The sequence below is a fragment of the Myodes glareolus genome, chromosome 8, assembly GCF_982192425.1.
Source record: "Myodes glareolus chromosome 8, mMyoGla1.1, whole genome shotgun sequence".
Classification (NCBI taxonomy): Eukaryota; Metazoa; Chordata; class Mammalia; order Rodentia; family Cricetidae; genus Myodes; species Myodes glareolus.
The window spans coordinates 68187744-68200653 of record NC_142033.1 but is presented as its reverse complement, the minus strand read 5'-3'; the positions used below and the strand labels follow the sequence as shown (position 1 = coordinate 68200653).

At 52.2% G+C, this 12910-nt stretch overlaps 1 protein-coding gene and 1 long non-coding RNA gene across 2 annotated transcripts; both read right to left on the bottom strand.

Annotated features, from left to right (window-relative positions):
* Positions 1-186: 186 nt before the first annotated feature.
* On the bottom strand, positions 187-4293 carry Msx1 (msh homeobox 1). The gene is made up of 2 exons (XM_048415239.3): positions 3593-4293; positions 187-1328 (listed from the first exon to the last, which is right to left on the bottom strand). Exons 1-2 carry the CDS (start codon positions 4059-4061, stop codon positions 886-888), a joined length of 912 nt encoding a protein of 303 aa, XP_048271196.1. The 5' UTR covers positions 4062-4293; the 3' UTR covers positions 187-885.
* Positions 4294-7734: 3441 nt separating this feature from the next.
* Positions 7735-12336, bottom strand: LOC125387624 (uncharacterized). The gene is made up of 3 exons (XR_007227918.3): positions 11712-12336; positions 9137-9239; positions 7735-8256 (listed from the first exon to the last, which is right to left on the bottom strand). It is a non-coding gene; the product is annotated as an uncharacterized LOC125387624 (long non-coding RNA).
* Between the last annotated feature and the right edge of the window lie 574 nt (positions 12337-12910).

Below are 12910 nucleotides of genomic sequence, written 5' to 3'. Positions count from 1 at the left end.
CTCCAATTCTCCATTACTGTGTTAATGCAAATCTCTCCTGTGTACGCCCCCCCAAATGATTCCTGAACATCTTCCTGTCGCCTTTGAAAGTTGCTGATGTAAAACTGCCAAACTGGAAAGCAATTATATATGTGAAGAGAAAGGACAAACAGTAAAACACACAACTCAATCCGCAGACTTCATAGCTTGTAGCTTAAAATTAATTTATTTAACAAATATAGCTATAATATAAATGATAATAAAATTTCAAATATACAGTATATTACATAGTACACATGATCCCTTCAAAAGGGATGTTTGAGAGCCACGAAAATGAACTGTTAAATAGAAACAGATTTTGTTTTTTTACTTTTTTTTTCCTGGTCCTGGGAATTCTCTTCAACCTACCTTTGTAAAGCACCAGCAAGTGCCCTGCCCGCTCAGAGCAACGCTTTGCTGCTAATGCTCTTGGAGTTTGACAGTGGAAGGAGCTGGGCTCCTTGCTTTCTATAGGACTCTGTTCATTTCCCGAAGCACCAAACAGCAATTTCTTTGCGCAAGTCCTGCCTGGTTCCAGGACCGGAAGCAGTAGGAGTCATGGCCTCTAGTCCTTTTGGCCTCTAGTCTCCGTCAACCTCTAATTCTGCTGGGGACCACGGATAAATCTCTTGGCCTCCGTGCCCTTAATTTCCACATCTATAACTCGTGGGTGTAAATCTAGATTCTCTCGAAGAATCCAGACCCTTCCAGCCACTTTTCACCCCAGATGGGATCAGACTTGGAGAAACTGTAGGAAGGAATTGGAGGAACTGTAGCAGGGGTTTTAAGAGAAGGAATCAGAAGGTGTTGGTGTTGGGCGGGGGAGAGGGGACTAGTGGCACCACAGAGAGGTGACTCTGAACCCTCCTATGTCAGGTGGTACATGCTGTAGCCTACATGGGCCGTGTAGAGTCCCACGGGCGCCACGGGCAGCGCAGCGCGCTGGAAAGGGCCAGAGGCGCTGTAGAGCGAGGCGCCCGCGGCCGCAGCTACCGCTGCAGGGCCGCCGAGAGGGAAGGAGAGGCCGAAGGCAGCGGGCGGCAGCATGGGCTTCGCGGCCATCTTCAGCTTCTCTAGCTCAGCCTCCTGCAGTCTCTTGGCCTTGGCGCGGCGGTTCTGGAACCAGATCTTCACCTGCGTCTCGGTGAGGCTGAGCGAACTGGAGAACTCGGCGCGCTCGGCGATGGACAGATACTGTTTCTGGCGGAACTTGCGCTCCAGAGCCAGTAGCTGCGCGGTGGTGAAGGGCGTCCTCGGCTTGCGGTTGGTCTTGTGCTTGCGTAGGGTGCAGGCCGGGGGACTCAGTCTCCCTAGGGGGCCGGGAGAGGAAAAAGGCAAGGAATTAAGAGTGTATCACTAAGGAACAGAAACCATTCCAAGTGAAGACTATTGGGCACTTGAAAAATATTTTCTCCACCTACTTGTAACCCAAGCCGAAGGACAGAAGTTCTTGCCTTCTAAGATTCCAGATGAAATCCAGCCATGTCCAGTGCTAGAAAACACTAGTTGGGCAGAGACAGTGCCAACCTACCTTAAAGTCAGGCTCTGATCATTCGGGGCCTCTTCCCACTGCTTAGAGGGAAGATGAATGCTAAGGGGTGGCATAAAACACCTAGAGGCCCTTAGGCCAGTCCAGGTCATACTGGCTTTTATACCTTAGACATACATATATTTGTGCCTGCCAAGTGTACTGCACTGGGGCTAGACCACTGCAAAGAATGGATCTTGACATTCCACACTTTCTGTTCAACAATGCTTCTCCTGGGCTCTAGGGACAATCAAAAGAAGAAAGCCATCCAAGAGGTCACACTGCAAGGATTCTAACACACACACACACACACACACACACACACACACACACACACACACACACTCCTGTTTATCTAGATGTGATCCTCTCAGTTTTCCCCACAGTCCCTCCCAAACACAGTATTTGGGTTCTACGACCACCCCAAGCATAGTGTGTGTGTGTGTGTGTGTGTGTGTGTGTGTGTGTGTGTGTGTGATAGACTCTCCAACATGGCTTACTTTCAAGAAACTGGTGATGTGCATTTGTCTTTTTTTTTTTCCCAGCTTTCCCAGTAAAAGTTAAATCTCAGAGTGCTACCACTGTTTGGAGGGCAGGCCCAGTGAGGAGACTGGGTCTCAATCCTCCATCACCCCTGCTATGCCCCACAACACTGTTGCAGGATAAAACAAATCTCAACAAATCCCATGCCCCGACAACAACAACACACACACACACACACACCACTTAGATATTGCCTTGGCTTGGGATCCTAGAGGCTGAAGTTCTAAATCAAATTTCTAAGTCTCCAGGAGGAGACTTTGCCTCTGCAGCAGCTTCTCCTTTGAGAAAACGAATTGAAATTGAGGACGTCTCACCATGCGGGTTTTGCCCCACTATGCATTTCTTGGCACTTAAAAACATAATAATAACCTTTTGGGCCCTCAGACCACTAGGATGTGAGTCAAACGAAATTTCCAGTTAACATCCCCCTTCTTCCCCAGCTTAGGCTACGGCAAGTCCGGAAAGAAGTTGGCCCCAGACTCGTTTTCCGCCAGGCTACTCCAGATAAAGGAGGGTTCATAGGGAAATGTCACTTTGGTCAGCAGCAATAGCCCAGCTCTGGGCCACCTTCGCCAACCATTAGGTCCAGGGAGGGGCTGTCTTTTCAAAGACGTTTAATCTCCAGATAAAAATCGTTCCTCAGCATCACGCCATTGAATTTGCAATGCTATTATGTGGTGCGAAATAATCGGAGGAAACGAGGAAAACTTGGGAATTTCCCGTACTCCTGAAATATCTTCGAGCGGGTTCGCAAGGGAAAGACGCCCTGAGGGCCGCGAGGATTTAGGACTATCCCGAAACACGCAGCTGGCTGCTGGGTCGGCTTTGAAAGCCAGGTCCAACACGTTCGGGAGCTAGCAAAGCGATTAATGGGGAGCCCCTTTGGCTGTCTTGCCCCGCCCCCTCCGCTTGTCCACGACCGTCCTCTCTTACTGAATCATCCACCCGCCCTGAGCACCAAGTAAATGCTTAGAACTTGATGGGTTGGGGAGGAATTTTGCAGCGCTCCGGAGCCCCTGGAGAGGTTCTTTAATGGAGAGACGGGGTTTACGGCCTCTACTACCAGAAAGTGAAACTCGGCAGAGAGAGAATGTACTGACCCCTGGGCCCATCTAAGCCGGTGTAAAGTAACTGGGTTTAGGGTCTGATGGAGGAGCAAGGAACCCTTGGCGTCCTAAGCACCGGGAGGATTAGAGGGTGTACAAACACCCGCGCGCTACAAATGAACTGACAAGCTCAGCGGCACTGCGCCAGGGCAAGGAGCCCGCGAAAAAGGACTGAGAGGTTTGCCAGCTCCAGGCCTCTATCCCTCTTCCTGGGTGGGAGTGGGAAGAGGTTCAAAAGGCCTCCTCCCCACCAACGCAACCTCTGCACGGCCTCCAGGTACCCAGATGCAGGTATGCCGACGCCCGAGACAAGCCGGCGCCGGCGCGCGGCCTGGCGCCCTCGGGCCTCACACCCCCTCCTGGCCACTTCGCTCTCCATTCTGGGCTGGCTACTTACTGGCTGGGGGCGGGGAGAAGCGGGGACTCTGCATCCACGGGGTTCGGTCTGGCTTCTCGGGGCTCTCGGCCTTCACCAGAGCATCTTCTGGCAGCTTGAGGAGTCCCCCAACTGAGAAATGGCCGAGAGGTCGCGGCGAGGAGGGCGCATCCGGGGCGCCCAGAGACCCGGGTCGGGTGCCCAAGTGCTGCAAGGAGCCACCCGCTGCCTGAGCCCCCTCGGAGGCCACCAGGACGCTCTCCTTGGCCCCCGGCTTCCTGTGATCAGCCATGAGGGCCTCCACGCTGAAGGGTAGGAGAGAAGCGGGCACTTTGGGCTTAGCCCCCTCCTCATCTGTGCCCATGGTGCTCGCCGTGGCCGCAGCAGCGCCTGGGGCTTGACCAGCGCCTCCCCCTGCAGGCTTGCCGAAGGCGGAGTCCTCCACTTTGACACCGAGTGGCAAAGAAGTCATAGCAGCAGCCGGGGCCATGCAGAGCCGGACCCCCACTCCAGCCGCAGCTCGGGCCCGCCCTGGAGCATGGGTTTCGGGCTGGCTCGGAGCGCGGCCGGCTTCTGCGAGCTCCCGGGACCCTGGCCCCGGCCGATCCTCCCGTGTGAGCCTCCCGCGGCTCCCCTAAGGGCCAGCTCGGTCGAGCTGGGCCTGGATCCCTGCGCCGCGCAGGCCGAGTTCCCGGGCTCACTCGCCGGCTCCGGGTCCGCCGCCGCTCCCCTGAGAACTTGTTAATAAGGCAAGGCCAGAGCGGCAGCAGCCAATCAGCGCGCGAGGGGGCGGGCCCGGAGAGAACCATTGGACCGCGCTCCTGTCCCAAGGCGCGCCAGGGCTAGGGGAGCTCTGGGCAGAACTGAGCCGGAGGTACCTGGGGAGCCTTTCCGCCAGACTTAGCCCGGTGGGCATCTGTCAGGCTGGGTTCCCCAAAGACGTTCCAGAGGAACGTTCCTCTATTAGCACTTCTCTTCTGCCCCGTCTTCCTCCATCGTCCCTTACCCGCTTTCTCCTTTCACTCCAAAGCCTACTTTCTTTCCTCTGCCGTTTCTCTCACAGTCCGTTGCTATTTATTTCTGGTCCCCTTCCCTTCTCGGCCCCCATTTTCTACCACAAAGATTTTATTTCAGTTTACGTACAAATTCTTTTTGCATTTGTTTTGGTGGAGCATAGTTATTTGTCATAGTAGAAAGGGATAGTACTAATTTCTTCTTAAAAAAATCACTCTAATTGTCTTGTGTCTTTCAATCTTAAAAAGTTTATCTAGGGGTCAAAGTGGGCCTTTGTTTCTAAAGGCTGAACAAGTTTGTCAAAGGAAGCCTGGGCCTTGTTCTGTGGGTGCAAGAACCTGTAACATAATCTGGGAAATGCATTTGGTTTTTATACAAACATGTGCCCCCTCTCCTGACTTTTTTCAGGAAAGTTACCCCTCTACCAGAGAACTGCTGGCCAAAGGAACCCTTGGGTGGGGAATTGGAAACAACAACAAAACAAAACACCGACCTGGCCTCAACGTGACCTCCGACAATGAGTCCTCAAAAACATAACACTTTACTAATGCTGGGCCAATGTTGGTGGAGAGTAGAGGCCCGTGTGAAGAAGGGGCAGGAGAAAGAGAGCAGTTCTGGGCAGCGTAACTTTGATGCGAGGCTTAAAAACTTTTCTTTACCGAATTTCGAAGGAAACGTGGTTTTATTTTGGCTGATAGAAAAATGAGGAAAGTTGTCGAGGGGGGGAGGCCCAGAAGATCTATGTAAACTGGGTTCGGATGGGGCGCGGGAGGCGGGGGCACTTTTCTTTTATGGCCTCTTATCCCGGGGCCCAGGCCCGCGGCTCCGGGGGAGTTGGAGGAGGTGATTGGCGGCTCACCGGGACTGGGCATTGATGACTGCGGGGCTCTAATCTCCAGGAAACACAAGGGGCTGCCGTGGCCATTTAGGGGTAATTATCCGAGCACGGAGGGATAGCGAATTCCCTGGCCTTTTAACTGGGCGCAATAAAAAGCTGTAGATTAGGGGCGACCAGATTAAGGAAAATGAATTACTTTATTACCCAGACGGCGTCCGGGGTCTGGAGGGAGGGGTCGGGTTGCGGACGCCGAAGAGATCGGAGCCTCACATCTGACCACAGGGCCTAGAGAAATAGCAAGGCCTGGGGCGGGTTCGGGAATACTCGCTTCTGTGAAATGTCCGGATTTCTTAGGCATCTGAGTCTGCTGAGCAGGCTCTGTGCAGATCTTGGAAGACAAGCTCATTTAGGCCCAGCTGGACGCCGGGTGTTCTGGGTCCACTAAGGTTCGTCCGGTGTGTATGAGAAGTAGAAGCCATGCCACCCGATTTTAAAGCCCAGCAAACGAAAGCTAAGCAAGAGGGAAGGCCGAACGTCTAGCGCGAAGCCTAGAGGGGACGGCGAACTTCTGTAGCTGAAGACCTAACTAAGCCGTTGCTAGATCCACTCGTTCAGCAGCTTTAGCCGATTTTCACTCTGCGCTCCTGTTAAAACAGAAGCGGAAATAAATCCCCAAAGTGCCTTTTTTTTTTTTTAGATCAGCGTTTTTAATACGAGAAGTGTTTGTCAAAAGTAGGGGTTTTCAAGTTGTTACGCCGCTGTCCCCAACTCAAATGATTCTCTCCAAGGGGGAGATTGGAGAGTCGATCCAATGTAGCTAAGACCTGCTCCCTGGAAAAATGCACATCGATTAAAACACCTTACACCGATTGTGTAGACAACATCAAGGACTCGTGGACGGGCCCTGAGTCTGAATTTCTGCTTTAGGGTCAAGAAGGCCTCGAGCTCCAACAGTGGGGCCCCAGGGCATTCGGGGGGCTCCAACGGAACTCTCGGCGTGCGCCGAAGTCGAAGCAGAGGCCTAGCCTTAGGCTGGGGAGGGGGGCGGCCTGAGAAGGGCTGCATCGCTAATTGCGGGGATAAACAATCTGTCACGATCCCTCAGCGCGCCTAATAGGCAGACGAGGATGTTGTTTTTAGGCGCCAGCGGCGGCCGGATCAAAGGCTGCAGCCGGCGCAGGGGCCCTTGAAGTCGCGCCCTTGCCTCCAGGGAGCAAACTGCCTGCCCCTCAGTCCTGAGCCCTGAATTCGGCCCCTGGGCTTTTGGAGTACGTCTCAACTCCAGTCTCTTCTTTTTGGGTTCGTTGTGCGTTCGGGTCTGCGGTGATCCGGCCAGCAAGGACTGGCAGGTTGCAAACGTTGCAGGGCTAGAAGAGCGCTTCTGCAGAGCGCAGGGGACCGGACTCAGGCTGGTTGAACTAGCGCAGGACCCCTGCTGGGCTGTGCCAGGAAAAGTGTCCCGTGCCCCTCACCACCACCACCACTGAATCTGAGAAGGGAGTAGGAGAAACTAAATTAAGCCTGTTCCTAGGCGTGTGGCTTAGTCCTGAAGAAAGAAAGGCATTCGTTTGGAATCTATAAGAGATTCCAAACCTCCGAACTCATTTTTGTCTGGCCTTTGCGGATTTCCCGGCCTGTGGGTGCAGCGAGCAGACAGTCTGTTATCTCACGGCAGCGCAAACCCGAGAAGCTGCTGCCTAGGCGCGACAGTGGTAGACAGCTAAGAAAACCGACCGTAATTCATGCCTGGCAAAGGGCAGTGCTGGCCCGCGGCAGATAAAACTCGGGAGACCCTCTGCTAGCAGCCTCGCCTACTCTGGGCTCTCCTCCCCTCCCCCTCGCTCGGCCTCCCTTCGTCTCCTGAACCCTAATGCACTCCTGCTTCCAAAAAAAAAAAAAAAAAAATGCCTTTGCAGGTTGCGGTTCTAAAGTCCTGCGTTCAGTGCCTGGGCCGCTACACTGATTGGTGGCGTTTACCCTGCAGTCCAAAATGTATGTTTTACTGGAGTATAGGTCGGCTGAGGTATGGGTGCGATGCGGTTCCTAGATAGCTTCTTCCCCGTGGTCACAAAATCAACTTGTAGAGGGATTAAATTTTAAAGGTAGCTGCTACTACCTGAGTCTCTTCCTCCACTTGGAGGAACCTGAAAGCTAGCCCTTCAGTAATGCGTTCGTTGTTGCCCCCATTCCATCCGCTTTCCCAGTGCATTTTGTGGCGTCTGCCCAGGAACCCCTCACGCATTTAAAAAAAAAAATGTGCGACTCAGTGGAATCCGACAGCAATTAGGTAGCTCTAAACAGTCTTCTTTAATAGAATGGATGTGCTCTGAAAACCGATTACCCGGAACGCTTTATTTTTGTGGGGATTCACCAATCGCCAGGAAGGCAGCGAAGAGAGAGTGAAGAGAGAGAAGAGGTATTTTGTCTCTGGGTGGGGGTGGGGTCTGATGGTTGGACAGAAAGCCTCGTTCTGGGATCTGCTGACCTCCTGAGAGGCCCTTCCTTCCCTGCCATCGCCGAGTCTCTGTCGCCTTCGAGTGAGGGGCTAGGAGTCATGTTTGAGAAATTGCCTGGGATTCACTCGTTCCTGGAAGATTTCAAAGCTTTCTAAAGACAAGTCCCAGAGTTTAGAACTAGAAAAATCTTCTGCTCCAGGAGGTGCAGAGGTGATAGATATAAAATAAAAATGCTTAGGCTTTCCAAGGATCTTGGTCGAACTGATGCAGTCCTTAGCGCTCGAACTAGTGCTGCAGAAGGAACTCTTCCTGGAAGGTGTTTTATTTTTTCCCTTTCTTGCGAACTCCTCAACTTCTTCAAAGGAAGGGCGCCAGTCCTGCGGATTCACCCAAGAACTAGCTGCTAGAGTCTGCGACTTCTTGTCCCTTCCCGCCCATCCCCCCACTTGCTCAGGATCCCTCTTTCTTGGGCCCCGCTTTCTCGAGTCTTTAAATTCGGGAGGGGTGAGGGGCCAGAATCCGCGGAAGAGGGAGCTCCCTCTTCAAATGGCGCAAATTAATGCGATCGGGACTTGAGGGCGCACTTGGGGAAGATGAAAGCGGAGGCCTGCCGGCTCCTACCAGGACTCTATAATTATAGATAATATATCTCATTTCAAAGCAATTAGACCAATCAGGCGTAACGAACCACTTTGCTGCCTACGAATAACAAAGGCGCACGGTTATTTAAGCCTGGAGATGTCAGGCAGACCCTGAGGCTCCAGGGGCCCGGACCAAGGTCCTCCACCCCAGCTTGGCCCACCGCGGTACGGGAAAGACTACCCTGGATTCCTCTCGCTCTGCCCGCCGCCAACTAAGCGCCTCTCTCGCCTCTTGACTCTGACCGTGCGGGTACGGGTTAGAGGGGCTAAGAGAAACTTGATGTCAGACTTCTGGCTAGAAGTTTTGAAAACTTTAGCTAACTTAATTCTTTCTGCTCTGGGACTTCGGAAATATACGCTCCCTGGCCAGGGCTGATAAGGGAGTATCAGAAAGGAAAAGCGCCTAACTAAGGGTCACACAGCTAGCGGTGGGATCGCTGGGAGCTCCGAACCACTCAAACCTCCACCTTGTCTTTTTCATTAAGAGGAACACCCTCACTTGGGCCCCTCCAAAACTGCATTGATATACTGGGGGTGCCGCTGCGGTACAGGATGGTCCGCCCTCCAAGTTCCGCCCAGATGGGGAGGGAAGATCTTTCACCCTTCAATTACTAACCTTCTCTCTGTCTTCGCTGTCTTCGCTGCCTCCCTCATAAGAAGTCCAGGACACTGTCGAGGTTCCTCAAGTATCTCTTAAATGCTCAGACTTTTTCTTGGGTCTGTTTGAGAAGAAAACAGGCCTGGGTTACAGGTCTTTGTTTGTTTGTTTGTTTTCTAAGATTTGGTTCGTCAACTTGAAGGTGGGCAGAGACAGGCGGGAAGAACAAGCAGGGAGCAGCTCTTGTTCTTCGGAACTCTAACAAAAGATGTCAATGAGAGCCTGAAGAGACGGCTTAGCATTTAAGAAACCTGGCTGACCTTGCAGAGGTCTTAGGGTTCGTTCCCAGCACCGCAGGCAACTCACAACCCTCAGTAAAACTCCAGGTCCAGGGAAATCCATCACGTTCAGCTGCCCTCCTCAGGCACCGTACACACACACACACACACACACACACACACACACACACACACACTGCAGTTACACACATGCCAGCAAAGCATTCACATTAAAAATATCTAAAATGAACACATTAGAAATCAATGATAAGTCTTTTGTTTATGCAATGCATAAATGCAGAGGGAACAGGGAGGTGCTCAGGGCCAGCCTGTGGGCAGCATCCAGAGCTTGAGAGAATTGAGCTGAGTGAAATGGAAGGCAAGTGGGAATGCTGAGGAGTGTAGAATTAGGGTAGAGGAAGCCAGGGAGACTGTGTCACCCAGGGGTGAACCACCACAGAAGGTGGAATACCAGGGGGCCGATATCAGCCTATAGGACTAGGCAGAGTGGGAGCAGTCATTTGAGACTTCAGCACTCACTAAAGTGAACAGGGGGGCAGGTGAACCCCGCTTTCTTCCCATTTTCTGCTCAGTGGGCCCCAAGGGTTTGGTAGTTCTTCCTGTCTCTGCATGACCCTGAGAATCTGTCTCCAGGTCTCTGGGGGGGGGGCTCTGAGCTGGTAGCATGACCCCCTGTGGAGACCCAGCCTCCAAGTCTGACTTCCCTTATCTCCCCTGGCTGTTGGTTCCCTTTTTTCTCCAGCTTCTTTGTTACTTTCCCTGAACCTCTTGCATTCTGCCCTCACCCGGTGATTCAGTCTGAATCATACCCTTCATAAGCTCAAGAAGCTAATTTGACTCCAGCTGGTTCTTTCTGCAGGAAGCTGGTGAGTTCTGGAAGAACATCAGGCATCCTCCTGAAGAGGCAAAGAGTGCCCTCTCTTTGGATCTCCCATACCTTCTGTTTCTCCCCTGTTGGTTTCCAGCTAGTGATTTTTCCAGACTCTGAACCTCCATTTCCACTACTGAATTAGGGGCCACATACGAGCTTTCCGGTAAGATTCTCCTGGTCACTGAGAAAGGTGGCAAGGGCCATGATAGGCCCGGGAAGTTCCCTCTAGCAGACCAGTACATGACTCCCACTGCCTCAGAAGCTCTGGATAAAATAATCACTGGTGACTGTAGAACATTTGGAAGGTGGCAGAAACTGACAAGACAGTAGGCAGTGTGCCTTTCAGGAGAGGCTGATGGCTCAAGCCCAAGACAGGCACTAGGATCCGATTATAGCTATCCCCTTTGGGCCACACCCTCCTGCTGACAGTTTCTAGCCTTTGGCATCTTACCCTTTGGGTCCAGGAAAGAAAGCCACCTCTCAGGCATTATGCATGGCTCTCCTAGGGCCTTTGTCATCCTTGGACCAAGGGAAGGGCTTTTCATACCTCCTCAGAGCCTTCCTGGGTCAAGCAGTGGTGACAGACTGTGGCTGAGAGCTTCCCAATGTGGTCAGCACTTGGCAGGTTGTCCGTGAACAGTCAGAAAATGGATAGGGAAGAAGTAGGGAAAATAGGGAGGCAGAAAATTAAGCCGAGCAGTCTGCAAGATGCTGTGGGTGAGTCCCTTGACCTACCTACCCCTGGAAGGCCCTGTTCACCATGTCTTCCAGAGCAGCAGCACCCTGACTCTTAACTTGAGGTGGCTCTGAGAAAAGGGTAATTTAGTTCCTGTCGTCTCAGGAAGGTGGAGGAAGTGTTTTGTGACTTTTGCTTTTTCCCAGGTGAGCCCATCAGCCACAAAAGTGGTCTCGGTCAAGTGAAGAGATTGAGGAAGAGATGGGAATGCTCAGTGACCGTCCTGCCCAGGCTTCTCTTTAGGTCGGGCATGGGGTGGGCAGGGAGGGCTTACTAGAAATTTAGCTCAGCTCCCATTTTCCATGAACAGTGAAACCCAGGCTCAAACAACAACCATTTTCCCAGGTCTCCGAGCCATAAAGTAGCAGAACCTGTTAAAATGCGTCTGATCCCCCGACTCCCCATCCTGTGCTCACCTCAATTCGGGAAAGCTCAAGAAACCTGGGTCTCTCTAAGCTAGGTTGTTCCGTGGCGGCTAAGAGGCAGGGAGGATTTCAGTGCAACCGGAATGGTGGGCGGTACCCTGAAGCACTGACCCTAGCAGATTCAGACCGCATAGGAGGCTGAGCAGTGGACGAAACTGGAATCTTTGAACTAAGGGTGGCAGGGATCTGCTTCCACCTAGCACGGGCTACCAGCTGGGTGCTTTCTTGTGTTTCTACAGAAGATTCCCTAAGAGACCCGCACCATTTTCCACATGGGAAGCCAGGTGATACTGGAGTTGAAGCAGGATTCCAGCATCCAGTCGTGCAGCCGAATTGGCAACCAGACTCGCGAGAGTCCCGGGCGGCTGCCCTCCACCGGCGACTCAGCTTTTCTCCTTCCAGCTCTGCTGAGGCACACACATGCGGAGGGAGGCTCTGTGGAAGTTTCAACAGCCACAGTTAGCCGCGGTTAAGTTGTCCCCCGCACCCATCCCGCATACCCGCCAAAAGTGCGCTGTTTGGGAAAGAGAGGTGCAGGTGGGGCTTCCCTAGTCTGGCTGATCCTGGTGCACACTCAAGGTGGGAACCTGAGTCCCGGTAGAGTCCTGCCCATCCCAGGTCCCAGAGTATCGGATTCTGCCCCAAGGTCAGCCTTAAAGTCAAGACTTCAGTAGCCCAGTTGCATCAGCCTGATAGGTCTTTTTCTCCGTACCTGTATGAAGAAGCCCTCTTGGAGGATTAGGCAGGAAGGCCGAGAGAGCTCAAGGCCAGCTTGAGAAACATGGCATCCTATTTCAAAAACAACTAGCAAACAAAACCAAGTAAAGAATAGCTACCACCACTGCCAGTACTATTGACATGTTTTAACTAGTTCAGTTTCAATAGTGACTATTTTTAACCCTACTTTACACACTGGGGGAAAAGTTAAATATTTCATGTATCAATGGAACTTCAAAACAAAACACTGGGAGAAGTTTCCCAGCACCCCAGGGGTTTTGAGTTCATCACTGCAGGGGGACATTCCACTTTGGAGACACCCTTGTTGGCACTGGCCAATAAGCCTGGGGGTCTAGTTTTCTGGTGAAGTTTTCATAGTTCTTGTCTATGTCAGGTGGCCAGCAACAGAACAGCCCACTCCCCAGCATGCCTGAATGAACAGATCAGTATAGACCTTCGTACCAGAGAGGTGTGAGTGGATGACTCCGAGAAGTTACAACCTTCACACCACCTGGGCACTGGAGCAATGCCCTGGGCTAAAACCCTAACCATAGGGTTTTAGGGTTCCCATTTAGGTGGGAACCAGTCCATCTAAATGTGAATCAATATTTTTATTTTATTTTGGATCCCTAGGCTGGTCTCAAACCCTAAAATGTTCCTGCCTTATTCCCTTCAGTGGGTGAATATGTGTGCTGAATCATGTCAATTCACATATCTGTTTCTTTCTTTGTGAAAACACACACA